This window comes from Carya illinoinensis, chromosome 15, assembly GCF_018687715.1.
Source record: "Carya illinoinensis cultivar Pawnee chromosome 15, C.illinoinensisPawnee_v1, whole genome shotgun sequence".
Taxonomy (NCBI): Eukaryota; Viridiplantae; Streptophyta; class Magnoliopsida; order Fagales; family Juglandaceae; genus Carya; species Carya illinoinensis.
The window spans coordinates 7,513,104-7,540,914 of record NC_056766.1 but is presented as its reverse complement, the minus strand read 5'-3'; the positions used below and the strand labels follow the sequence as shown (position 1 = coordinate 7,540,914).

The 27,811-nt window shown below is 36.4% G+C and overlaps 1 protein-coding gene across 3 annotated transcripts; it reads left to right on the top strand.

The window, feature by feature from the left end:
* The first annotated feature begins 155 nt into the window (after nt 1-155).
* LOC122295742 (isoamylase 3, chloroplastic) lies at nt 156-27,697 on the top strand. 3 transcript variants are annotated; one of them, XM_043104847.1, is made up of 24 exons: nt 156-538; nt 811-856; nt 970-1,038; nt 1,715-1,872; nt 3,687-3,777; nt 4,765-5,001; nt 5,284-5,388; nt 7,415-7,519; nt 8,920-9,054; nt 9,190-9,276; nt 9,672-9,729; nt 10,851-10,914; nt 17,841-17,940; nt 19,637-19,737; nt 22,483-22,534; nt 22,796-22,858; nt 23,915-24,004; nt 24,091-24,163; nt 25,179-25,258; nt 25,550-25,654; nt 25,746-25,844; nt 25,945-26,006; nt 26,509-26,617; nt 27,252-27,697. In XM_043104847.1, exons 1-24 carry the CDS (start codon nt 417-419, stop codon nt 27,363-27,365), a joined length of 2,325 nt encoding a protein of 774 aa, XP_042960781.1. In that variant the 5' UTR covers nt 156-416; the 3' UTR covers nt 27,366-27,697. The 3 variants fall into 3 exon arrangements, with proteins under 3 accessions (XP_042960781.1, XP_042960782.1, XP_042960783.1); XM_043104848.1 differs by lacking the exon at nt 156-538 and adding an exon at nt 660-703; XM_043104849.1 differs by lacking the exons at nt 156-538; nt 811-856 and having other exon boundaries at nt 990-1,038; nt 1,715-1,766.
* Nucleotides 27,698-27,811: the final 114 nt, after the last annotated feature.

The following is a 27,811-nucleotide window of genomic DNA, read 5'->3' as shown; positions in this document are numbered from 1 at the left end:
GTATTATTTTTAAAAAAAATTATATTTTAACTAATCACATTAAATTAATATAGATATTAATACACAATTATACTTACTATTAAATTTTTACTCGATCAAATTCCAACAAATGTCATCATATGATATTAGCAGCAGACTAATGTGGGATATTTTATCAGAAAGGGTTGAGGGACAGTTGTCGAGGCATGGGAAAGCATTCAACCCCGCCCATTTCGTATCCGTTCACGTGGCGAACGTGACGGCATTCCCAGCTTCGATGGCGCTCTCGGAATCAGAAGCCATCCAGAAGATTCAGCCATGTCACTGCCAAGGCGCAGTAGCTGTAACTCACACTCCAACTCTCTCTCTCTCTCACAGAGAAAAGAAAAAGAAAATTCGGATTCCTTTCTTCTTTGAGTTCAACTTTGAGCTTCAAGATGCCTCATCCACTTCTATGCGATTCCAACACTGCTACTAAAGTTTCCCTCATTGCTTCTGTTATTTGCTCGACTAACACTGCTCGTTCTTGTATTGGACCTTGTTCTATCTCCGACATGGGGTAATCCAATCCAGTGTATCTGCTCTGCTTTCCGTATCCTTTTCTTGCATTCAACAATTTCTTGATTAGAATTCTATTGATCCTTTGAATCTTACATTTTTACGTCTTTCATTCTCTACTGTTTCTTTTCAAGCCCATGAAAAACGAGAGTAATTCATTTACGGCGTGAGCTTTAATTTATTCTTTTCTTTTCCTCATGATAAAAAAAAAAAAATGAATAAATAGAATAAAGCTTGTAGATGGTGTTCATTGACATGTGGTTGTCTTATCAGATTAAAATTAAGTAAGCGCGCATCGGGTGGCAATGGGCCTAGACAGGCAAGTTCACGTTTCGATGATCTTATGGATATCGAATTTTCTTTTTTCTTTTTCGTTTATAATTCTCATATTAATTGAATGCTTGAGTGAAAATTTTCTTTGCGTGGAATTAGACTTGGGATCGTCTAAAGCATAGGGCAACCAATGCTTATGGTCAGCGTGCTCAGGAACGTGTACTTGAGGTACTCTTCATTTCATGCTATCTCTGTTGACTAGTGCTTTCGATCACCTTGCGCTCCTAAATTATAATTTGAAAGCAGCTGAGAAGGCAGAACCTAAAAACTTTAAAAACCGATGATAGATGTCATGATATCTCAAAGAACTGTTGCGGTTTTGAGAGCTTTTATTAATAAACTAATGATTCTGATTACATCGACTTTCACTGGGTTTCTGTTATGAAAATGAATAGATCATAAGTTACATTTTAGCGGTATCGTGCTTAAATTCCTTTTTTTAATGGATTCTGTGACGTTTGATGCCTCTTGTTGTGGTGGGCTCTGTGTAATTCTTACAACTAGGAATAGTATAGTCAAACGAAGCTTTTCCCCCCTTTTCAAAATCTCTTCTGCTTTATTTTGTTACGGTGCAGAAAAGAATCTTCATATTTCTTTTTAATGTTAAAAGTATAAATTTCCTTGGGTTTGCATACTGCTTAGTCATTTGCTCGCTAAAGGATAAAGTGTAATCTTTTTTTTTGAAAAAAAGATTTTCATTGTCTTTTCTTATGCTTAAATCTTTTGGTTTTATGCTGCTATTTGAACTAAGATGCGCCACATGTTTTTTTGGGTATCAGATTGTCATTTTAATTTATTAGGCCGAGTGGGAATATAATCTGCATCCTCATGTATGCCATTGTAGGAAGAAGCCCCTCAAGTGTCTCAGATAGCCCCATCGTTGAAAAATTTCCCAGGTCAGGCATTTCCACTGGGTGTGTCAGAAGTTGATAATGGGATTAACTTTGCTATTTTTTCACAGCATGCAACTGCTGTCAAACTTTGCTTATTACTTCCTGACAGGTGACAATGCATTTACTTTCAACTAATATGTTAAAATTCAGTTCTGGTATATCAACAAACATTTTTTATGCTCACAAAATAAGCTGAATTCCTTTTAGGGTTCAAGGTTTCACTATTTTACTCTGCTTATGGCTCGTTTGGACACAATAATGAGATATAGAATTCTCAAAATTATCAAAACTTCTTATAATTTCATTCCCAAGCATCACTCAAACACAAAATACTTTTCAATTTCAAATCTTTGACTTCCACTTTTTCATTTGATCATTATCTAATCACTATTCAAACACAAAAACCAATACAACTTTTATAAACTTCAAAGCAAAACAACAAATCAATACAACTTTTACAAACTTCAAAACAAAAATAATATTCAAACAATTTTTTAATTTTATAATATTTTTATTCAGCATTTTCTCTCTCATTTCTCAAAATCCAATAAAATATATATGATATCCCATATGATAAGGATAATGGTAGTTGGTGAATCGGATCTCACATTGCTTGGAAATGAGAAATTCTTGCTCTTTATAGGGTTCCAATGGGGCTCCAAATGTATCATTGACTAGTCTTTTTAGAGTATAGGCCATGTGGTTTGGGCCTTCAATTGGGGCGTTACAAAATCTTATCTCAAACCATTTCACTACCATTCACAGAATCCTAAGATACTCCAAGTGTCCAAACAAGTCCTAATTCTAATGCATTCTAAACTTGTTGTAATTATAAGTTGTTAAGACCTGGAATTTTACACACTGTAATTCTGCCAATGACTTTTCTTTCCTTTTGTTTGTTAATATATTAATCTAAGGAAAGAATGAGAGTTTGAAGGCTAAGGCCTAATACTTCTTTTATAAAAGATCTGGACTGGATAAGGTCTTTTTATATGTGCGATGTACATCCATAGGTACTTAACTACATAAAAACATAGATATTGTTCAGTATTGGAGGAGCTCATAATAATTTTTTTTTACCAATACTCTGTTATCTCGGATTGTTTCCATTGACTTTAATGGGCTAAACCTACATGACTTTCCTGTATCTTTATCTTCTTCTAGATAGGCGTACTATACTTCCTCTGCACTTGTTTTGTTCTTAATGATGAAGAATTATTACTTGATTAAAAAAAGTGATATTTCCTTTTTCATTCTGTGGGTTAGTGATCTGCACTTAAATACTGCTCTACTTTGTTATGGCATCGCCAAGGAAGTGATATGGAGATTTTTTATTGAAACATGAAAGCACATCTATGAACGTAGAACCAGTGATCATGAGCTTTAAACTACTTTTGAGGGATTTGAAAGCAGAAAAATCTTGATGTGGTCCAAAAGGAAGTACTGGTGCTTCTGGGAAGATGAGTGATATGAAGATAGAAAGATAAAGACTTGGTCATACCTCAACCTGTCAGTTTTACCGTGTAAAAGATTTTGTTTTGTCCAAGACTCATATGTGTTCCCTAGAGTTGGTGTCATTTGGTCACATATAATGTACCTTTATATATATTTAGGCATCCTATATGCTGCGGTGTTATAATAATAATTGTTGTGATGGAATTGATATAACTTGTGTGCATAACATAAGTTTGTTCAAGATGAAATTGAAGTTTGGGAGCTTTGGGGACATGATTACATTCAAAGAGAAATGCTTTGAATGACAAATATATTGCTATTGCCTATAGTTAACTATATATTATTCCTATAGTTAACTATATATTACTTTTTTTTTTTTTTTTTTTTGTAAATGACAGCTTTGGTTTTTTGTACACTTAGTATGGAATCCCAGATTTTAAAAGAACTGCTCGTGATTGGTATTATCAGGGGGTCTGAAAGACTAGATGATGAAATGATGGAACTGACTTTGAATCCTCATGTGAACAAGACGGGAGATATTTGGCACATATGTATTGAGGTAGTCTGGCTATTAGGTTTCTCCAAACACTACAATCCTCTAATCATCTTTTTTTGACATCGATAGCTTCTCTTGTCTTTTCTATGTCAACTTGCTTCAAGACCTTACTGGTAGTCTCTCAGACTGTTCTTTTTCATGGCAGTGACAAGTTGTTTGTCTTTTTGTCTACCTATGCATGGCAGAGAGCGCTCCTGCCTATGGGTTGTAGTCTTCACGTATGCATGAAAACATTTCTATCTGTGTTGGAAGTTGATTTCATGCCTAGGCAACTTTATTTTGATGCATACAATGTTTCAGTTATGTTTTGCCTATAATATTGTTTTTTACATGGGTGCACAGAGATGAAGTATGATACAAACTCCACTGCAAGTTAATGCATTTACAGTATCATTATTCAATTTTTACACCATATTGTGTGTGCATTTTGCTATATGTTTTATCTTTCCTATTTTTGTCGTTTGGAGAGGGGACAATGCTGGTCTGGTTTTTATAACCAGCCCACCTGTGGACCTAGCCATGACTAAAAAAAGATGCATTGATTTGAAAAAATTACTCAATAGATCTCATATGTCTGACAAAATCTACTAGAAAAGTAGCTGCTCAAGTTGTCAGTGTATGAATTACATACTTAAGACATTCATTTGAAAAATGATGTGAAATTTATGATGCCTAAACTGTGAAAAAACATATTGCTACTGTGAAAGTGTGCTATTTCTGGTATAGTTTTTTCTTTTTTTTTTTTTTTTTTTTTTTTTTTTTTTTTTTTTTCCGGTGGACAAACCAAAATGCATGATCATATGATGTGATTATGGAACTGATGTACTTTTCTTCAAGTTATAAATTTGTTTAATGATTGCTGGAGCACTGCTTGCATCTACGCCCATTGGATGGGGACATAATGGATTTTCCACTTATGCAGAGATACATTAAGATCATTTACTTTTGTAACTTAAATAGTTATCACATTGATAAGAATTACTTCTGCAGGATTTGCCTCGGAGCAATGTTCTCTATGGTTATCGCATAGATGGGCCTCGAGGTTGGCATCAAGGGCATCGATTTGACAGCAGCCTTGTGCTTATAGATCCATATGCAAAGCTAGTTGAGGGCAGACGATATTTTGGAGATGTTAACAACAAATTTTCTAGATTTCTTGGAACTTATGATTTTGATATCATTCCCTTTGACTGGGGAGAGAACTACAAGCTTCCAAATATATCTGAGGTGATAAACTACTTATATGCGGTAGTCCAGGCAACTCATAAATTTTTATCATGAAAGATTTTTCTACCTGATTGAAATCTTTCTTCCTCCTTTTGGTTTGACGAGTAACCCGATAACTAAATGCATACCTTTATTTTTTTTCTTTACTTGTACCCGTGGCTGCTATCAAAGATTCTCACTGGCTTTTTAAGTTGTCAATTATACTCTCTTTCTGCTGTGTCCTAGTTAGATAGTATATTCTTTTACATGTCAACCTTTATTATATTTCTGGTGTCTTTGCAGAAAGATCTTGTTCTGTATGAAATGAATGTCCGTGCATATACAGTAGATGAATCTAGTGGGTTGGATCCAAAGATACGTGGAAGCTATCTTGGGGTGATTGAGAAGGTAATGATATATCATCTTAAACTGAATGATATTTTAGTGAGTAGACTTTGTAGCTTCAATAATAGCATTAAGCAACCCTTGGATCATTTTCAGCCATTTCCAATTGTCAAATCAACTGGTGTTGGCCATCACAATCTGTCCCCCTAGACTGACTGATCAGGGCATGGCTATTGAACCTATTGACCATGATGAGTTTTTGTTTACCTTTCTCCCAATCTGGTTGTTGGGGGCAGTGAGAATTGCCAATCTAGTTGTTGGGACCTGCAGGGTGTAGATCAGGTGGTTGAGTGCCATGATGGCAAGAGATGAAAGTTGGAGAGAGGCAGAGAGTGAAAGTTGGAGAGAGGCAGAGAGGTGAGGGAGATAGAAACTCAATTGCGAGGATCAACACTACCTGTCAGTTCTCAGCAGTGAGAAACAGAAAGGATGTGAATGGTGGTAATGTATTTTGCAACGTGTAACTTTGTGGTTTTAATTTTCTTTTTGATGATGTGGATCGTCACCAAAGTAGAGCTCTTCAAACCAACCCGGGGGGACCTCAAGACCTCTTTTCTTCATTGAAGGTCTTATCCACCTAAGGTGTAACCGTGTAAGCTGCATTTATTTGATGTAGCACTTGAGATGGGCTACAACTCTAGGAATATACTTTGTCATGACATTTCGTGTTGTTTAGGGCCTTAAAGGAAGTTTTTCCATAGATGTATGGTATTACACGCGCACTGCAGGTTTCAGTGGCTAATCAGTTCAAGTTCTCCAGTGGCTCCTCTCAGTTAAAACTTAATTTTTCAAACTAGACCATAACTGGGTGTTGATGTCTTCACAGATTTCTTTAACCTCTTGTACATTACTAGATTACATCTTGGATGTGTAGATAAAATGTTTTGGGCCACCAACAAGGAAAGTTCATTTCTCCATCTTTTGATAAGATTGTTTTGAAGACAGAGCGTTCTTTTGAAGATCTTCGTTATTTTTTCTTTTCTACTTTTGAGTTGTGGGATAGGATATTTGTAAGGAATGACGATAATGTACTGAATCTGTTTCTGTTGTAGTTTCCTGCTTTCTAGTGTGAAATAGGTATTTCCTTTGTATACTTCTTGTGTACTTGGGCTTTGCCTATTCTTGGTAATAAAATTCTTATTAATTATCAAAAAAGATAAGATTGTTATATCTCAAGATAGTAACTAAATCATTTGAAGGAATATTTGGTAGACTATCACCTCTTAGAGTAGGTTTTTTTTCCTTGGACAACCTCTGTAGGGAAAATACTCACTTTGGAAAACCTAAAGAAACTTCATATTATTGTTACAGAATGGTGCTGCATGTGCATGTGCAAAAGGATTGGGGAATCTATAGACCACCTTGTTTTATGAGATTGCCAATACATTGTGGAATAATGTTTTAGCCGAGTTGGGTTGGCTTGGGTTATGCCCAGAAGGATATTAGATTTTTGCCAATTGGAGATAGTTATATGGTAGTTTACAAATTGCAGCAATGTGAAAGATGGTAGTTATTTGTCTAGTGTGGTGTTTTTGGAAAGAGGAACAGAGTGGTAGACATTTTGAGGATTGCGAGTTGATGTTGGAGGGGCTTAAGACTTTCTTTTTTGGTTCTTTGTTCCTTTGGATGGTGTTTATAGATTGTAATGGGCTGAGTTTCCATGCTTTTTTTGTAATCTTTCCTATTTCTAATAACATTTTCCTCTTGTGTACTAGCTATGTCTTGGCTATGGCTGTTGCATATTTTAACAAAATCTTTGGTTATTTATCCAAAAAAAAAAAAAAAAAAAAAAGGCTATAGGCTTCATAGGTCTTTTCCCGTCTTGCTAACTAGTTTCAATGGTCAAATTCATAATTTGTGGGAGCAAACAATGCCTGCATAAATAACATTAACAGAAGGACTTCCAATTATGATTCTCTAACCAGCCTGGAGTAAATAATCTTTCTGTAGTCTGTGGAAATTAGTGCTTGTTTGACCATCAGATACATCATATTTTTATGACGGATTACTTTCTCATTTTAATCTAAAGATCCCACATCTTCAAGAGCTTGGGATCAATGCAGTGGAGTTGCTGCCTGTCTTTGAATTTGATGAATTGGAGTTTCAGAGGCGCCCAAATCCTAGAGATCACTTGGTAAAACCTTTTCACTTCATATCGATATATTCATGTTATTGTTATTGCAGATGCAAAGAAAGAAATATAATGTATATCTATTTACTATACTCATGTTATTGCGTAAACCTTTCCAAAAATATTCTTCTTGTTGTTTCAAGTAATTTAGTATATTTTGATTTAGGATTGTAGATCCATCACTACTTGGGTCGGTGAAGTTGTGGAATTTTACATACTCATTTATAAAATTTTTCTGAATGATTGCAACGCCAACATAATGTACTTGTTTGCATAAACACACCCCATAATTTGGGATGCATGCAAGTTTTTTTAGCCCTGTTCATGTTTTGATCTCTTTACACGTATTTATGTTGCTGACTTTGAAAACACAGATCACTGTCCTTATTTGTGTATGAAATATATACTGCTTTGTAAGTTGAACACACGTTTTTTCACAAGTGCGATACATGAGATTATGTGTGGTGTTTAGAGGATTCAACTTTGGAATCAACACCTGTAAATTTTAAATCATAGAGATTGTATAGATGGAAACCGTGAGTCAGATTGTGCGGGACCTGATACAAATTATTACTCGGTTCTCTTGGGAGGATCCATTTATCTCCAAATGCAACAATTTTCTCTGAATTAATTTAGTTGTTAAATTTATGGAATTCTCGTCAGGATTAGGAGATAAAATAAATGGAGACTGAAATCGATTATCTTAGTAAGGACTCGGACAATCTTGTTAAAATGAAAAAAGAAGAAGGTAAAGTCATGAACAATCAATCAATAAAGCACCAACGAGCATATTTTGAGTTTCAAATTAATTCCAGGAAAATGCTTTTAATTTTACTGGTGTGGCACCCTTTTATTTCTTTAATGAAAACCCCCAAGGGGTTGGCTAAAGTTGTAAAGGCCTTGGGTTTGGGGGTATGCTCCCCCCAGTTCTAAGGTTCAAATCCCCTTGGGTACAACAAACAACCTTTAGGGGCCATCAGACTGGAATTTTTCTCTTAAATTTCCCGAGGTGCACTTGCGAGAAACTCCTTGCCGAGGGCATGTGCACCCCTGAGATTAGTCAAGACGCTGTTCCTGGACACCCGGTGCCAATAAAAAAAAAAAATCTTTAATAAAATTTTAATTACTTATAAAAAGACGAAAGAAAGTGCTTCTGGTTTTTGTGTGACTACCAAGTTCAAGTCAATGTCCCATGGACTCATTAGTGGGTGACACATGTGGGATGCTATGAAAGGTACCTTCACTTAATTTGTTGAAACAAATTGAACCTGACAGTTCTTTCTCTTGGGGCTTTGTTTTGGGGGAGGTGTGGTTGGTTGTGATGCTTAAGTGCACATGCATATTATTGTCTCATAACCTGACTTAAAAGTGGTAATATGTTCTTTGGGGCTTTTTTTCTCAAGATTAATACATGGGGCTATTCGACGATAAATTTCTTTGCTCCTATGAGTCGCTATGCTAGTGATGGAGGAGGTCCCATTAATGCTTCACTGGAGTTCAAAGAAATGGTCAAAGCCTTGCATGGTGCTGGGATAGAGGTATGTTGTGTGTTTTCTTTCCTCGGAAGTAAGATGTATATTCTTATTAATTACAAGTGATTTCCTTTCGTCGTATTCCTGATCAGAAGCAAATACTTGTTATGCCACTGTACTGAGATACTTTTTTCTCAACAGGTCATTTTGGATGTTGTTTATAATCATACTAATGAGGCTGATGATGCCAAGCCCTATACTACTTCATTCCGTGGGATAGATAACAAGGTGATTTTTCACTTCTGTTGTGAGATTTTAATAACCTTGCACAATCACATTCAATTATTCTTGTTTTTGTGGGCACAGACACTGTTATACTTTCCTATGAAGCTGGAATACTCTCATATCGATTATATTAGTTTAGAGATAATTCGAGATATTAATTTATGATATAGATTTATTACATTGCTATTATCATCTACTTGGGCATATATAGTCACTCTTATTGAGGTTTCTATAGAACAATTGAGGTAGTAATTCTATGACTCAAAAGTAATTTCTGTAATAAGTGAAGATCATAAGTGGCCAGAAAGAAAACATATATTCTTCCTATCTAATTATAGTCATTCTTCCATATATTTTTCATTTATTTTCAATGATATATGCCCCCAATCCATGTACAGGTTTATTACATGCTGGATGTAAACAATAATTGCCAACTGCTGAACTTCTCTGGTTGCGGTAATCCACGTGTTTCTCAGCGTCTTTCTTACTCTTCCCAAGGATATAAACTTCTGCTGCTATATAATAAGTAAAAAAAATCAAGATTACAAGCTTTTAATTTTTTTTAGACTACTTTCACAGACCGTTCTGGACATGTTACTTCTGAAATTATATCTTGGCTCTTATATAGAAGTTATAAAGCTGATCATTAAATATGCAAACAATAGTCCATTACTAGTATGCATATATGCACGAAAAAAGCAAGAATTGAAATTATGTAAAGGTGGTGTGTGGATATGGCCACTCATAAAAACATGGGACATATGTACAGAAACATTTATATACTTTACAGAAAGGATACATTAGTATAGAATGTGTACAGATATATAGCTGGATTAATAGTGAAAATTGAAAATGGCTTAACTTGAGTTTTTACTTATTTGGGAAAAATTCATTTTGTACCCCAAATTACTACCTTTTTCCCAAATTGCACCCCAAATTATCAAAACTAACTGTTTACTAAAACACTATTTTTTCAATTTCACACCCGACAGTAAAATCCCAGGATTTTTGTGAAGTGTCTAAAATGTTTACATTTACATTTTGATAATATGGTCTGTATGAAGGAAACACCAATAAAATCGCCCTGCCCTTATGGATGAAGCATCCTAAAGTATCGCAAGGAGGCAACGACTCCTCATACCTGAGAAAGCAGAAGGGTCTAGAAGTCGCTAAAAACATTTATACTTTTGATAATATGGTCGTAGGAAGGCAAAACCAATAAAATTGGCCTGCCCTTATGGACGAAGCATCCTAAAGTATCACGAGGAGGCAACAACTCCTCACATCTGAGAAAGCAGAACGACCTAGAAGTAACTATTTGAAGTTTATGTTTAAATTGTTTGCTTAATCTACCAAGTGCTCATTTCTGCTGTAATACAGAGTTTAAAACTCCATTATTTCAAGAGCTCTGTTCTGCTTTGAAGGACAATTTCTATGCTGAATTTCATTTCGCAGTAATGTTGTGCTGAAAGTATAACATGCTTACCTTTGGAGCTTGTTTATTCAAAAAAGAAATTTTTTAATTTAATCTTGTAATATTTTTAGAGTAATCTCAGATGCAGTATTTTGGTCTCCAGGAAACACATTTAACTGTAACCATCCTGTGGTCATGGAACTGATCCTTGACAGCTTAAGACACTGGTATGACAATTCACATCGGAATTTCCTGGTGACACAATTCTTGTAGTTTTTTTTTTTGGCACATCAGTATTTGGCACATATATACTACATTTTTAACCTCTGGTTGAATCACATCTTCTAGTATTTTGTACATTGGATATATCATATTCTACTTTATACCAACTATTATGGATAAAAAGGCATTGTTATTTGGACTTTGTTTTTTATAAGTAAAAGAATTTTATTCATCTAATAGGCGAAGCTCATGTACACAGGTAGTATACAAAAGAAAACATATAATTACGTTATATAAAGAAGAAAATGAAACAAAAAATCATGAGCTGAAGCTCCATTAAGCACCATAGTAGAAAACCATTGAAATAAAGAGAACACAAAGAATTTCCAAATTTCCTCCATAGTGCGCTTCTTATCATTATTTTTTGATAGGTAAATAAATTTTATTGATCCACGTAAATAGGCCAAGCCTGAGTACACAGGGAGTATACAAAAAAAAAGCCTATTTACAATCTAAGTGCTACGGATAGTAGCGGAAAAGTCACTAAGACTCATTCCATTCAAAACTATAGTAGATGCCCAAAGGAGTAGAGTGTGAAAGAAAAAAGCTCGAAAAGCATCTGGAGAGCGTTCCTTATTCTCAAAACAGTGGCTATTTCTTTTGGTCCACGTGCACCACATTAAGCATAAAGGTACCATCTTCCATACAGCTGCAATATGGTGATTCCCTCTTAGCCCTTGCCAGCAAGACAGTAAATTGATCACCCTCCGTGGCATGGCCCAAGCAATGCCAAGCCTCGAGAAAATCTCATGCCATAATACATTTACTGTGTCGCAATGAAGGAGAAGGTGGTCCACTGATTCATCATTGTGTTTGCACATGAAACACCAATCCATTATGATGAGTCCACACTTCCTTAGCTGGTCTATAGTTAGTATTTTACCATGAGACGCCACCCACCCAAAGAAAGCGACCTTGAGGGGAACCTTGCTTCTCCAAATGCGCTTCCAAGGGAAGGCGTTGGGGGAGTGATTCGTCAAGGTCTTGTAGTACGAATGGACTGAAAATTTCTTATTCCCTATGCATGTCTATAATAATCTGTCTGCCCCTCCAGCCCTAATCTTCAAGTCATGTAGCGCACTGTACAAGTCAGTGATAGCGCCCACCTCCCAATCTTGTGCTGCTCTAGTGAATCTCACAGACCAAAGTATGGAACCAGTGGTAAGACATATTTTCAGCCACTGAGGAATTCTGATCAAAAGCTATCCTATAAATGGAAGGGAAAGCATTTTTTAGAACGACATCACCACACCAAATATCATGCCAAAATCTAATTTGTGTGCCCATTCCCACCACGTCAAGATGATTCAATACCTCCTTAGTGAGGATTTCCTTTCATTATATAGGCACAAGTGTGCAAGATACAAGGCTGAAATCAAGGCTAAATTACAGGAATTAAATCTATTTACAAGAAAGGAAACTATGACTATGTACACAATTTGTCTAAGTATGGAACGTCTGCTATCTAAATAAGGAAGTAGATATATACAACTCATAACAGAAAATAAGGCAAGTGGAGACGTATCATGCTGTCACCGCAAACCTACAATGACCCCGAAAACCATCCCATCCACTCCGGATAAATTTCCAAACTCCCACACCATAAGCTCCTCTTACTTCCTTTGTGCACCAGCCACCCCACACACTTCCATATTTGCATTCTAAGATATTTTTCCATAAAGCGTCTCCCTCAAGATGATACCGCCATAACCATTTACCAAGTAGATTCTCTTCCAGCACAGACAGTGCCGACGGGATGAAAACTGACACCCACCACCGAGAAAAAAATAATCGCAGCCCAGCCACAAGCAAACAACTCACAGAAAGTGCCGACAGAGTCAACACTAGCCTCCAACCAGAAAACAAATCCCACGAGAATGAACTAGAAATATTTCTTAAGGTCTAGCTCTTGATACCATGTCAAGATGATTCAATACCTCCTTAGTGAGGATTTCCTTTCATTATATAGGCACAAGTGTGCAAGATACAAGGCTGAAATCAAGGCTAAATTACAGGAATTAAATCTATTTACAAGAAAGGAAACTATGACTATGTACAAAATCTGTCTAAGTATGGAACGTCTGCTATCTAAATAAGGAAGTAGATATATACAACTCATAACAGAAAATAAGGCAAGTGGAGATGTATCATGCTGTCACCACAAACCTACAATGACCCCGAAAACCATCCCATCCACTCCGGATAAATTTCCAAACTCCCACACCATAAGCTCATCTTACTTCCTTTGTGCACCAGCCACCCCACACACTTCCATATTTGCATTCTAAGATATTTTTCCATAAAGCGTCTCCCTCAAGATGATACCGCCATAACCATTTACCAAGGAGAGCCTTGTTAAAAGTTCTCAAATTCCTTATGCTCAAACCACCGCAAGATAGAGGGGTGCATATTGTATTCCATTTGATCAAATAGAATTTCCATGTATCCTCTAATCCTCCCCATAAGAAATCCCGACAAATCTTCTCCAGTCTATTCGTCACTCCTGCTGGCACTGGGAATAAAGAGAGAAAGTACGTTGGAAGGTTAGAAAACGTACTTTTAATAAGAGTGATTCTCCCCCCTTAGACAAGTAGATTCTCTTCCACCCTACCAGTTTTCCTCCAAACCTCTCAATGATCCCTTCACACATAGATTTATGAGGGGCCCCCAAGGGGAGTCCAAGATACTTCATAGGCAAGGATGAAACCTTGCAACCCAGGATGACTGCCATCGTACTTAGGTTGTCGACTGAGCCCACAGGGACTACTTCTGATTTGGATAAATTCACCTTAAGGCCTGATACAGCTTCAAAACAAAGAAGAAGTGCTCATAAGGAGCGGAATTGTTCCTAGTCTGGGTCACAGAAAATCAATGTATCGTCGGCAAAGAGAAGGTGGGAGACGGTGAAGCTGCCATGTGTGGAACCGCCCACCGTGAAACCCGAGAGAAAACCCCCTTCCACCGCCCTTCTCAACATTCTACTTAGCACATCCATGACAAGAATAAATAAACCTAACTTGTATTTTAACACTCCCCCTCAAGCTGGGGCATATATATCATATAAACCTAATTTGGAACAAATAAATTTTAGCCGACTATAACACAATGGTTTGGTAAGCACATATGCAAGTTGATCAGCAGACTTCACAAAGGGTGTAGAAATGTCACCATTGAATATCTTATCTCGAATGAAGTGACAAGCAATCTCAATGTATTTAATCCTCTCATGGAACATAGGATTAGATGCAATATGCACTGCAACTTGATTATCACAAAATAACTGAAGAGGGACAGGAGCTGGAAATCCAATCTCTTGAAGAAAGTGTTACAACCATGTCAGCTCACTAGTAGTGTGAGCCATTGCTCTGTATTCAGCCTCTGCACTAGATCGAGCTATTACGGTTTGCTTCTTACTCTTCTATGTAACCAAGTTACCTCCCACAAAGGTATAATATCCAGTAGTCGATCGTCTATCTGAAGGAGATCCTGTCCAATCAGCATTTGAAAAAGCTTCAATTCTAAGTGTCCATTTGGTCTATACAATAATCCAAGGCTAGGAGCTCACTTAAGATACCGAAGAATATGGATTACACCATCCCAATGTGAGACCCTAGGCATTTGTAGAAATAGGCTCAATACACTCACTGCATAAGAAATATCAGGTCTAGTGATAGTTAGATAATTTAATTTTCCAACAAGTCTTTGATACCGACCTGGATCTTCAAACAAGTCCCATTCCTTTTTCAAGAGTTTACGATTTGGATCTATAAGAGTGTCAATAGGCCGTGCACCCAACATGTCAGTTTCTTCCAAAAGATCAAATACATATTTTCTTTAAGATAGGTTAATAACTTTTTAAGATTTATGGACTTCGATTCCAAGAAACTATCCAAGTTTGCCCAGTCTTTTGTTTGAAACTGATCATGTAAAAATTGTTTCAGCCTAGCGATTCCAACTGAGTCACTCCCAGTAATTACAATGTCATCTACATGTACAACTAATAAGATATGACCTACATCACTATGTAGATGAAATACTGAGTGGTCTGTTTGACATCTATTAAGATCAAATGCCAATACAGTATTAGAGAACCTCCTAAACCATGCTCGAGGAGATTGTTTCAAATCATATAATGTCTTTTTTAACTTGCACATAGTACCTTGACACTCTCCCTGAGCAGCAAACTCAAGTGGTTGCTCCATATACACTTCCTCATTTAAGTCACCATGTAGGAATGCATTTTTAACGTCCAATTGAAATAAGGGCCAATCCAAATTATCAGCAAGAGAGATTAATACCCGAACAGATGAAATTTTGGCAACGGGGGATAAAGTCTCGTTGTAGTCAATGCCATAAGTTTTACGAGGTACAAAAGACACACGATGGTGTTTACTAAGCTGACATGCTTCACAAGGAAAGGGAGACACATTTTCAAGATTCCTAACTTGACGTTTCAAAAGAGAAAGGTTGAAGAGATGGGTGTCCAAGGCGGCAATGCCATTCAAAAGCGGATGATGATGAGGAAATGAGGGTTCGAGTAGGTGACTGCTCGACATCAAGGTAATACAGACCACCAGCTTCTTGCCCCATACCAATCTCCTTCCCCGTCTTGAGATCTTGAAAGATACATACCAAAGGATAAAAGGTTACGGAATATTGAAGATTTAGAGCAATTTTACTAATGGACAACAAACTAAAGGGAAAACTAGGAGCGTAAAGAACAGATGAAAAGGATATAGAATCGGTGAGCTTGGTGGATCCAATGCTTGTAACTTTAGCAAGAGTAACTCTTGGGAAATGACATAGTACCTAACTTAGATAAGGAATGAGACAAATGGGTCAGATGTTCATTAGCTCCTGAGTCAATGATCCATGGCTTTTGAGTAGATGAGACAAGACATGTAGATGGTGTATCTGATTGGGCAAGAGTAGCTCTGGAAGATAAAGCCCCCCGTGTGACTAAAAACTAATCATACTCATTCTTCGATATGCTAATCTCTCTGGAGTCAAGTTGGAACTCATTGCCCGTGATGTAGCATCTTGGCAAATGGCCTAATTAGCAGACCCAGATGGTCTACCATGTAGATCCCAACAATAATCCATCGAGTGATTAGTGCGACCACAATGGGTGCACTTACGAGATTCATGACCTCGAGTGCGGTAACCTCTGGCATCACGTCCCGCACGTGCATCTCTACAACTCCGATCTCCACGGCCACCAGGAGCAACATAAGACGCAACTAAAGCAGATTTCTCATTACTCTGATTAGAAGACAACTGAGGTCCTTGTCCAGATAATGTGGCTCACTGAAGTCGGGAGAACACATCAGGAAATGAGAGAAGCTGTGGGCTTCTCAAAATTTGAGAGCGCACCGACTCATACTCAGGTTTTAGCCAACAAGAAACCGAACAACATTGAACTCTTCACGTTGTTTTAGCATAGTTGAAACATCAGAAGTAATAAGTTGATAAATTTTGAATTCTTCACATATGCTCATCACTTGAGAATAATACTCTTCCAGACCCAAAGTACCATGTTTCAACACAAAAAATTGTTGACACAACTCATAAATACAGGTTGTGTTTCCAGCACGCGAGTACATTTGTTTGAGATGCTTCCATATCTTTTTAGTGGTGTCAAAGTGTACTAAACTAGCACAAATATTAGGCTCGATACTAGCCAACATCAAGGAGCAAATTTGAGCATCTTCTTGCTCCCATTGAGCAAATGTAGAACTAGTTGAGTCACATATTGGATCAACCAAGTAGGTACGACGAAGATCCTTTCCTTTCAAAAACATTTCATCAGATTTTGACTACAATATATAGTTTTTTCCATTCAACTTTACTGTAGTCATAGGCATATTAACGTTTGGTGCAATAGATAGTGACTCAAACTTAGTTGCCATGGAGAAAAGTATGAAAAAATGGATGAAAACTAAAAAAATACAAGCTGGAAAAATAAGCTTAAAAACCAAATCTCGGATCTGTACTGGTTGAAAACAGATTGTACCGGTTGAAACAAGCACTTTTCGGGTCTGAACCGGCATGTTTCGGGTCTGAATTGGCCTGGTTCGAGTCTGAACCGGCTAGTATCGGGTATGAACCGACCTGTATCGGGTTCAAAGAAAACTGAAAACCGAGAATAAGCTATCCTAACCAGGGATAAGGGAAGCAAGGTTACTGTATTCCTGTTACCAAGCAGGTGCTATTCCAGATAGGAATAGGCTCTTACTCCAAGTTGGGGGCATGCACAGTTGAGGATAGGATAGTGGAGGCCTACAACCAAACTCCCCAAGACTTCGAGTTTCGCCGGCGATAAACAGCCCTTCCGGCAGCTAATGGAGATGGCGAACTCACCGGAGTGGACAGACCACGCTGGCGAGCTCGATTATGGTGTCCATTACCGGAGATAACACCCACTTGTCACCGGAAACACTTTGGAAAAGAAAACTTCCGGCCGAAAAGAAAAAGGACGCACACACAGCCACTAACCACCAACCACCACCACAAACTCCGTCGCACAACCACCACCAAAATACTTGGTACCATGAAGACGAAAAACATAGAGAGAAAAATACTTCTGTTGTATATTCATTGATTGCTTTCAGACTATACATATACATACAATGACTATTACACCGTCATAACATACACTAATTACAACTATGTATTCTAATAGAGATAATCAAGACTAATTTATTGATCCAGGAAATAGATAATAATGATAAAAATGACTCTGTGATTCCTTTTGATGGAAATATTATTTTTCATTGTTCCATATGTTGGATTTCATTGTTGATTTATTTATAACTGAATTGCTACTTTTATGCCCCAAAGTTATTAATTCTTTTCTGTCAACTATTTGCAGGGTGGTTGAGTATCATGTGGATGGATTCAGGTTTGACCTTACCAGTGTTCTTTGTCGAGGAACAGATGGTTCCCCACTTAATGCTCCTCCACTTATTAGGGTAAGAAGTTATCTATATTGTTACAAGAAATAATGAAGTATAGCAATGTAGTGAAACTTGTGGAGATTTGAAGTAATAAGTGGAATGGCGGAGATTTTTCAGCAAAAGAAATAAAAACCTCTGTGATACTTCATATATATCTGCATATTTTTACAAAGGTTATATTGAAGCAACTTTGAGCTTCTTTTTTAAGATTGCGTGCTGTGTATATTTAGTTCTACTTGCATTCATGCACACAAAGAATCTCTGACTACAGCAATAGGATGCGGCTTTATATTCCTCATCATTTACAGTCTAGAACTGTTCTTTGGATATCTCACATATAGACATGTAAATTCTTGTGGACAATGATTACAATACTTTCATTGATTGTGTATGTGCATTGTTTTGCATTTAAGCTACTCCGTTGAAATAAGAGAGTTACTGTGATATGTTTTGAGATGCATTTATTCTAGTTGTATACTTCTCATTTACTTTCTTTTTGTTGGTTGTTAATAATACTTACCTTGTAAAAAAAATATGTTTTGAGATGTGGATTTGATTTGTTCATGTAATGCCCCGATTCTATATAGGAAGGTGATGAATAAGATCCCACATTGCTCAATAAGAAGAAGTCCTCACCCTTTATTTATTTATTTTTTGATAAGTACAATAAATTATATTATCAAAAGAAGGCAATAGCCTGATACAAGATTAGAGACCACATCTAGGTATGAACAATGGATATAAGGAACTCATGTAGCCCCAAACCATTGAAATCAACCGCTAAGGTCCATGTACAAAGAGTTCTAAAGAAAAAAACTTTCAATTCCTCCAACGATCTCTCTTTGTCCTCAAACGTCCTGTCATTGCGCTCTCTCCATAGACACCACATGATGCATATAGGGATCATCTTCCATACTGCTTTTATCTGTTGATTTCCTCTCAAATTTTTCCAACTGGCCAATACCCCGACCACCGTCTCCGGCATAGCCCAAGCCAAATCCATTCTACCAAGTACCTCATTCCATAGCCTACTCGCTACCTCACAGTGTATTAAGAGATGGTTCACCTATTCACCTCCCTTTCTACACATGCAGCACCAATCTATGATGATCACCCTGCGCTTCCTCAAATTATCAGTTGTGAGAATCTTACCCAATGCTGCAGTCCACACAAAAAAAGCTACTTTGGGTGGCGCCTTATGTCTCCATATCTTTCGCCATGGGAACTGAATAGGTGTCTCTTGAGAAAGAGACTTATAAAAAGAGCGCACCGAAAAAGTACCTTTAGCTGTAGCTATAATTTCCCTCACCCTTTATAATGATCCTAATGGACTCCAATTGTAATATTGACTAGTCCTTTTGGAGTATGAGCCCAAATGTGGCTTGGCCCATTACAGTTCATAACTTAATTTTCAAATAAAGACTGCTGTGGACTTTTTGATTGCTGACAATAACACTTTGTGTAGCATGTGCAGTTATGTTAATGTAAAAAGTTTTCTGGTTTTTTTCACATCTTGATGAATTTGAATCCCAATGTAATGCACTGTTATTAACTTGTTGTGGAGTTATATCTTTTTTTTTTTTTTTTTATTTGAAGAATGCATCATATGCAATGTTTATACAGATTTTCCTTCTACTCACTCTAATAACTCTGCATAAAGACACTTGGTATCTTGGTTTAGCACTAATCTTATCATTGTTTATTTGACCAGGCAATAGCCAAAGATGCTGTTCTATCGAGGTGTAAGATTATTGCAGAACCTTGGGACTGTGCGGGTCTCTATCTTGTTGGAAGATTTCCAAATTGGGATAGGTAACTTTAATTTTGTATCAATTTTTATTTTCTTTTTTCTCAATTGGGTAGGGTATATATAATTGTAGACATTCATGGAGGGAGTTCATACTTCATTCATTGATGTACAACAATATATATACTACATACAATTGACAATTACACCCTCACAATTTACACTTATGACAACCATATCCTCTAACAATAATATATAAATGCGTCTTTCAAAGCAAAGAATATTTGGGATGGTGTTGTAGAGATGGTTGAGAAAAGATTGTCGGGTTGGAAGCGGCTATATCTATCAAAAGGGGGGAGATTAACCCTTATCAAAAGTACCCTTTCCAATCTTCCTACAGATTATCTTTCATTATTTGCATTACCAGTGGATGTGGCTAACTAGATTGAAAATTTGTGTAGTGCATTTTTGTGGGGTGGTATGGGGGAGGACAATAAATTTCATCTTGTGAGTTGGCAATGGGTGAGCTATCCGATTGTGTATGGAGGTTTGGGGGTGAGCAATTTGAATATTTTTAATAAAGCATTATTAGGAAAGTGGTTGTGGAGGGTAGGGGGTCTTATGGTGTCTGGCTATGGAAGTTTATTAGAAAGGGGTGGAACATTTTTTAAAAACATCTCAAGTTTGAGGCTGGGGACAGAGCAAGAATCCATTTTTGGCTTGATGAATGGTGTGGTGAGAGAGCTCTTTATACTGTTTTTCCAGTTGTCTTCAGATTGGTTGGAAATCAGCAGGCTGCTGTCTCAGAGGTGTTGTGTCGTGCTAATGGGACTGTGCATTGGAATGTGATTTTCACTAGAAATGCTCAGGATTGGGAAATTGATGAGATTGCAGGTTTTTTCAGCTTTTTGTATTCTCTGAAAATAGGAGGAAATGGGAGAGATCGAATGCTGTGGAAACATATGGGGAGCAACAAGTTTTCTGTTAAATCATATTATAAGGCGTTGACAGTTCAACAACATATCTCATTTCCGTGGAAGAGCATTTGGAGGGTTTCTGTGCTGTCTAAAGTTGCTTTTTTACCTGGACAGCTGCTCTTAGGAAGATTTTGACGGCTGATAATTTAAGGAAATGTGTTATGATTGTAATGGAGTGGTGTTTCATGTGTAAGAAAAATGTTGATTGATTGATCGATCATGTACTTTTACTTAGTGAGGTGGCTAGGGAGTTATGGGTTGGCATTCTAAGTAGAGCTGGGTTGAGTTGGGTTATGCCAGAGAGTGTGGTGGATCTTGTAGCATGTTGGAATAGGCATCATAATAGTTCTCAATTGGAAGTGGTGTGGCGGATGATTCCTTTGTGCTTAATGTGGTGTTTATAAATGGAAAGGAATGAGAGGTGCTTTGACAACAAGCAGTGTCCTGCGGAGGAAATCTGGAATTTTTTTGTATCTTCTTTGGTTCAGTGGTTTTCTGCTATTGTACTCGAGGGAATGGTCAATAGTTTTTGTTTTCTTTTCAGCTTTCTAGAATGTAATTAGGTCTCTCTTTTGTATACTTCTTGTGTACATGGGCTTCGCCTAGTTTCATTCGATAAATAAAGTTTCTTACTTATCAAAATATATATATATATATATAATTTTAGAATCTTCCTACGACAATTAGGGCATCTATCTGTTGTTTTAGTGAGATCAAATTACTAGTTATTGTGAGTTAAAGGAGTATCCTTCCTTCTTCTTGTTGCCATTATTCCTGCTCCTATGCAACATATCATGGGAACGGAACATAATGTGCTTATCTTCCTTGGCATTTAATTAGTTCTACTAGGAAGGATGATTGCTGTCATTGTAACTGGTAAAACTTTTGGCTGGTGAAGTTTTCTTATTCAGGCTCAAAAAAGGGTGTATTTTTCTTTTATTAGTATTGATGTTGCCACTACATTCCTCATATTACACCTTCTTCATTCTTTTGCTCTTTGCATTTTTTTCCCTTTTTTAAAAAGGTATTTAGTATCTTGTTACTCCTTTGTGAATGGTGTATCATTGTGCCTTTCTTGGGCCAGCTTGTCATATCTCAGACGTTGCTTTAGTGCACCTAATTACATATTTTTCCCGGGGATACACATTCTATTTGTGTATTGATGAAGTAGTTTTACTTCAAATTTTGGGGTAAAACGAAAGTGATTTTTTTTAATTGAAAAACGGAAAATGAAAACTGTCTGAGATTGTGCTATGTGGTTGTTGACCATATATAATATCTTCATATATTTGGATTTGTCATTTTTGAAAAAGTTTGTAGTCCTGTCACTACATCATTGAAAAAAAAAATGTAGTAAAATAATAGAGAAATGTTTTAGCTACAAAGAGATTCCACAAAAGTAAACCTACAAACTTATATGGCTTGACGTGGTACATCAAATTGTACAGCTACTTATATAGTAGATCTAATGTATCGCATGAAGCTATGTTAGTTTTTGAGTTTATTTTTGTGAAATCGCTTTGTGACTGTAGCACTTATCTTGAGAACTAGGGCAGCCCGTCAATCTTTGAAATATTTACTCCTGGAATTTTTCCATATGCCCTTAATGTTGCTTTATGGGATTCTAGTGGTTTCTTGTAGTCTCTGGATTGATTGAGTTGGAGAACTTATTTTTCGTCAACTTAATGCGCATCCTCACCTTGAGTAACAACAAATTCTCACAATTAACATTGGGTTCTGATCATCTAAGTTTTACCCTGTACTGAGATTATGTGAATATTTCTTTTTCATGTGTGGCATTTTACCTCTATGTCCTGTGAGTTTCTTATGCAGGTGGGCTGAGTGGAACGGGAAGTACCGTGATGACATAAGAAGATTTATCAAGGTATACATGGAAGCAATTGTCCTCTGCAGATGGTTTTATAGGTTCTTTTTTATTTTACTTTTTTTAAAACGGTTAAAGCAATAACAAAATATACATGTATGAAGGCAACCAAAAAAAAAAAAAAAGTCTAAAAATTGAACCATCGATCCTGATTGAAAGGGATCTCGGAGCCTCACATGTTTCAATGATTGGGTTGGTTTTGTTAAAAGTTTTAGATTTAAATTTATTTTTAATCTTTCTTCTTATTTGCACGTCGTATAGGGTGAACGTGGCATGAAGGGGAGTTTTGCAACTCGTGTTGCTGGCTCTTCTGACCTGTACAAAGTAAGCATCATTTTGTTTGTGGTATCATTATGGTTATCTTCAGCTATTTATATTTTACATTCAATTTCTTGATTGATTAATAACTTTATATCATTCATCTCATTGCAAACTTTGAAATTAATGAATGGTATTCACAAGTATTAGTACTTAGTACTAAATTTTCTACCACCAAAATTTCTTAATCTGTTCAAGAGATAATATTTGATGTAGAGATTATGGGCTCATTACTGATATTGAGACTGTTATGTCCAGTTTTGGTGTTCTGTGACAAAATTGGAGTTAAATACCAACCTTCATATTCTCAAATCCCAAAGATCCAGCTTACCTTTATTTTCTTAGATGGGATTTTTTTTGCAAACCACTTGATTGACTGTGGCACCTGTCAAAATATTGTGTGAATAGCCGAATAATTGGCCTTCAGTTCTGTATATTAGATATAGACTTTACAAAGATGCTATACATGGAAAGCATATAAGTTCCCGCATGATTCTAGCCTATACATGTAAACTATAATCTGTCAAATAATGTATGCTAACTGTACAGAATATTAAATAGAGAAATAAGGAAACAATTGTTGGCTAAAATAAGGAAAGAAGTGTGGACAGCAAAGCTGTCCGTTGACAGCACCTTGTGTATATAGGCTGCTGAAGTCAATGGCTAAAACTAACGATCACATGGTCAGAACATCATTCTACTCACACTCAACGTGATTTTTTGTTTAAAACCAAATGACCTGTTTTCCACATTGCAACTCGTTATTTTCAAATTATAATCTAAATATAATGTGCCCTTCTTCCCACAATAGATGAAAGATGTAGCTTGTGTTGAGAAGGGACGTGCTTTTTATTGTTAGTTGCTTGCTGTAAATACTAATTAGAATTAGATTATGTTCTTAGTAGTTTGAATTAGATGCCATTCCCATTTGATTAATGGAAGGAAAATAGAAAGCCCTAAACCTCTGCATCAGTATATTGTTCTTGTCAGTGTTGTCATTGTGCATTATGGATCTCAAATATATGTGGCTACTGTTCTCTTATTTTTTGCTTGATTCAACAGGTAAATAAGCGCAAGCCTTATCATGGTGTTAATTTTGTGATTGCACATGATGGTTTCACACTACATGATCTCGTTTCATACAACTTAAAGGTGTTTTTGAATTTACTTGCCACCAGTTTATTTTCCGTCTTATCCTATAGCATGGGGGTATTTCCTTGAAAGTTTTGGTTTTGTAGCACAATGATGCCAATGGAGAAGGTGGAAATGATGGAAGCAATGATAATTTTAGCTGGAATTGTGGCTTTGAAGGTGATGCATACTTCGTCATATTATTAGTTGTTGATTTTAGTTTTTGAATATACTGATATGATGAAAATTCCATGCTCTTGCATTTTTGCCTTTACACTGCCACACAAGTACATTATTTCTGTATTCAATAAAATCTTGAAAACTTAAATCAATGAGCACCATTTGTCTTTTTCAATTGTGCAATGATGGATTTTAACTGCAATCATGTTACATTTATCACTTACTGGTGATGCTTTGCTGTCTTCTCGACCTGTTCATATTGCTGCTTCTTTCTTTCTTTCTTTTCCCTACATTTGTTGATAGTGCACAGTTATTATTATGGTCATTGTATTGGCCAAGCACAACAATTTATACAGTTTCATAATTTCTTATTGCTAATATTAGATGATTAAATGAGAGTAACAATTACTAAATTTTGGTAAGTTTTGTGGCTACACAGGCGATGGTAAATGCGCTAGCACTTATTGTCTGATTTTCTTGGGAAAATTTTTGGGGAGTGGGAGAGAGAGAATGAGCTGGTGGGTGGGGAGGCTGTAATACATGGAACCAGTGTCACTTCAGCTAGGTTTACTCAATTGTTTGATAGAGAAACTTGAAAATTTATTTGCAAGCTCGTTGTTGACACACCAAACACACTATTGATGTGGAAGCCTAACATATCAGCTAGCATAAGGAAGTGTCTGTGTTTTTGCCTTTTTTTTTATGTAGTCTTACTTGCAAGCTAAAGTGGAAGACACACCTTCAACACTGTGTACATGGCAGGAGCTGACTTGCATGAGAAGTTTAAAAATTTGAATTTTGAACTTTTACAATCTGATTTGTCAGTGATGTGGAGGGTATGTCCTTTATACTGGCTTGCGAATAGAATATTTCTTTTTAATGACTAATGGGGCCCATAGTAAGTGACGTTTTTACACAATGACTTGTATGCAGTAGAACTCGAGAAATTGGTACGGTATTATTTTCCTTTGCTGTCTAGATTTATTGCTTTAATTGATGATTATTAATTTGATAGGAGAAACTGATGATCCCAAAATCATATCTTTACGCTCCCGGCAAATGAAAAATTTCCACTTGGTATTAATGATATCTCAGGTAAATGTGTTTGAAACTCAACTTCATGTCTCTTCTACTTTACGGCCTCATTCTCTATTTCACTTCTTATTGCTATACAAAACAACCTTCAAAATAAGATTAGACTGAACAATTGGTTTACACAATTCAGATTCAAGGTTATCAAACCCGCAACATCAATCATTTTTTCTCACTAAGATATCGCTTTTGAAATTTGGCACTGTTAATTGTCATTGCAAGATGTCAATTGTCTGTTTCATGCTACTAGTTAGCATGCAGCAACAATTTAATTTTATGAGTGCATATAATCAGGGAACCCCAATGATGCTAATGGGGGATGAATATGGGCATACCCGCTACGGAAATAACAACAGTTATGGACATGATACTAGCATTAACCATTTCCAATGGGGACAGGTCATTTTCTATTTATGTTCTTTAACTTCTTTCTTTCTCATTACCTGAATCAATATTAATTACAATTTTTTTCTATTATTTTGTAAAACAGCTGGATGCACAGAAGAGTAATCATTTCAGGTTTTTCTCAGAGGTCATTAAATTTCGGCGAACTCATCGCCTATTTCAGCGGGAAAGTTTTCTTAGCAAAGTAATCTCCTTTCAGTTCTCTCTTAAATCAATCATATTATTACTGTACTTGTATATTTAAGTATTCCCTGAAGGACTTATGAAACACGTGTTTTATGCAGGATGATGTGACATGGCATGAAGACAACTGGGAGAATTATGACAGCAAATTTCTTGCATTTACGTAAGCATTTATAAATATCTTCTCGAGTAGAATAAGAAACCATATCTTCTGAGTTTAATAGGATAAGCATGGTAGAACCTTTGACACTGTTAAGATCTCCTGTAATAAGCTTAAAGCATATGTTCCCATAGTTCCTCTTCGACTGGGTATCTGCTTTGGTCTGCTTTCATTCTTTCTCCTTTTAAGGTACCTTAGGTTCTTTAGATACAGCTCTGTAGTCTTCTCCCTTTTTAATTTTCAGGGGACCTTTGATATACTCTCATGTACTCTGGCATGCATTCTTTTTTTTTTTTTTCCTTTTTCTTCTTTTGGCAAAATTTGTACTAAATTTTATATTAACATCTAGTTTTGGTTTACCATATATGTTTCCAAGATTTTGAGTTGAAAACATGCATGGTATATCATTTCATTGCAGAAAAATTATATATTAGGTTATGGACATGAAAATGGAGAAGCTGAACAGTGTGTGTTGGGAACTTTGATTTAACTACTAATTTTGCAGGCTCCATGACAAGGGTGGAGGGGACATCTATTTGGCATTCAATGCTCATGACTATTTTGTCCGAGTTTCATTACCTCGACCACCAATAAAGAGGAGCTGGTTTCGTGTGGTTAGTTTTCTCCCCTTTTTGGTACATAAGCCAAGCCTTTTACTGCTTCAGTTGATTGTTTGCTATTAATTGTGCCCTGGAAACTTCAAACCACCGATTTTTCTGTTTCTAATTATCATACATGTCTCATCAACTTGCTTAATTAGTCCGTTCATTCTCTTCCTATTCCTCCTTTGAATTCAACGCACATTAATTTAAAGATGGATCAGTGATTTTCAATAGTTTAGATCTTCACGTTGTCCCATTCATTTTTGGAAAGAATTATTCTGTGGACCAATAGGGTGCCTCACAGTATTTGTTGAAGTTTTCCTTTACTTTAATCCACCTTGGCTTTTTTCTTTTTCGGTTTGTGAATGTGTTCGTGCGCTCGTAGAAGACCTATTGGGTTCAATTGTCTGATTATTAGAATCTCATTGGTTTTAACTCAATGAATACTATACTTATAAAAGAGACATATCCACAAATGACACAGCTATCTCTGTACAAGGGATTAGAAAAAAGAACTGGAGTAAATGAGTAATCACACAATTTCTTCCTCTTCTTTTTTTTATTCTGTTGGGAGATTCTTTTATGACCTTGGACTGCTCAAATTGATGGTTTGACTGACTTAAACTCATGCTCATTAAATTTGTAGGCTGATACTAATCTTGAGTCTCCCAACGATTTTGTCCCTGATGGTGTTCCGGACATTGGAAGCACCTATAATGTTGCTCCTTACTCCTCAATTCTTCTTGAAGCCAAGTTATGAGATTATTTCAGTAAGTTCTTGCTGATCAAATTCTCAAAACTGGATTATGAGGTGAGAGTAGAATCAGGGCCCATGCATCAAGGACTTGATCAGAACTGAAAATTTTCGATAGAAAAACGCCACATACGGAATGCAGATATGAATAAAACCCACACTTGAATTTCAAGTGAATAAGAGAGCAGCCATTTATAGTCTAGGATGGAGGAATATTAAGTATTTGCTCTTGTATAAAAATAAAGAAACACCATAGAGATATGAGCTATCTGTTTATGTTGGTACATAGATCATCAAGATTTAGAAGCAATGTATTATTATTCATATCCCATTCATCATTGTGTGTCCATTGATCTAACTGATCACAACTAAATGAGGTTTTATAATCGAACTTTAGGACAAACTTCTAGGGTTTATGTCCAAGGAAAATCAAACGGGTAAAAATAATTGGG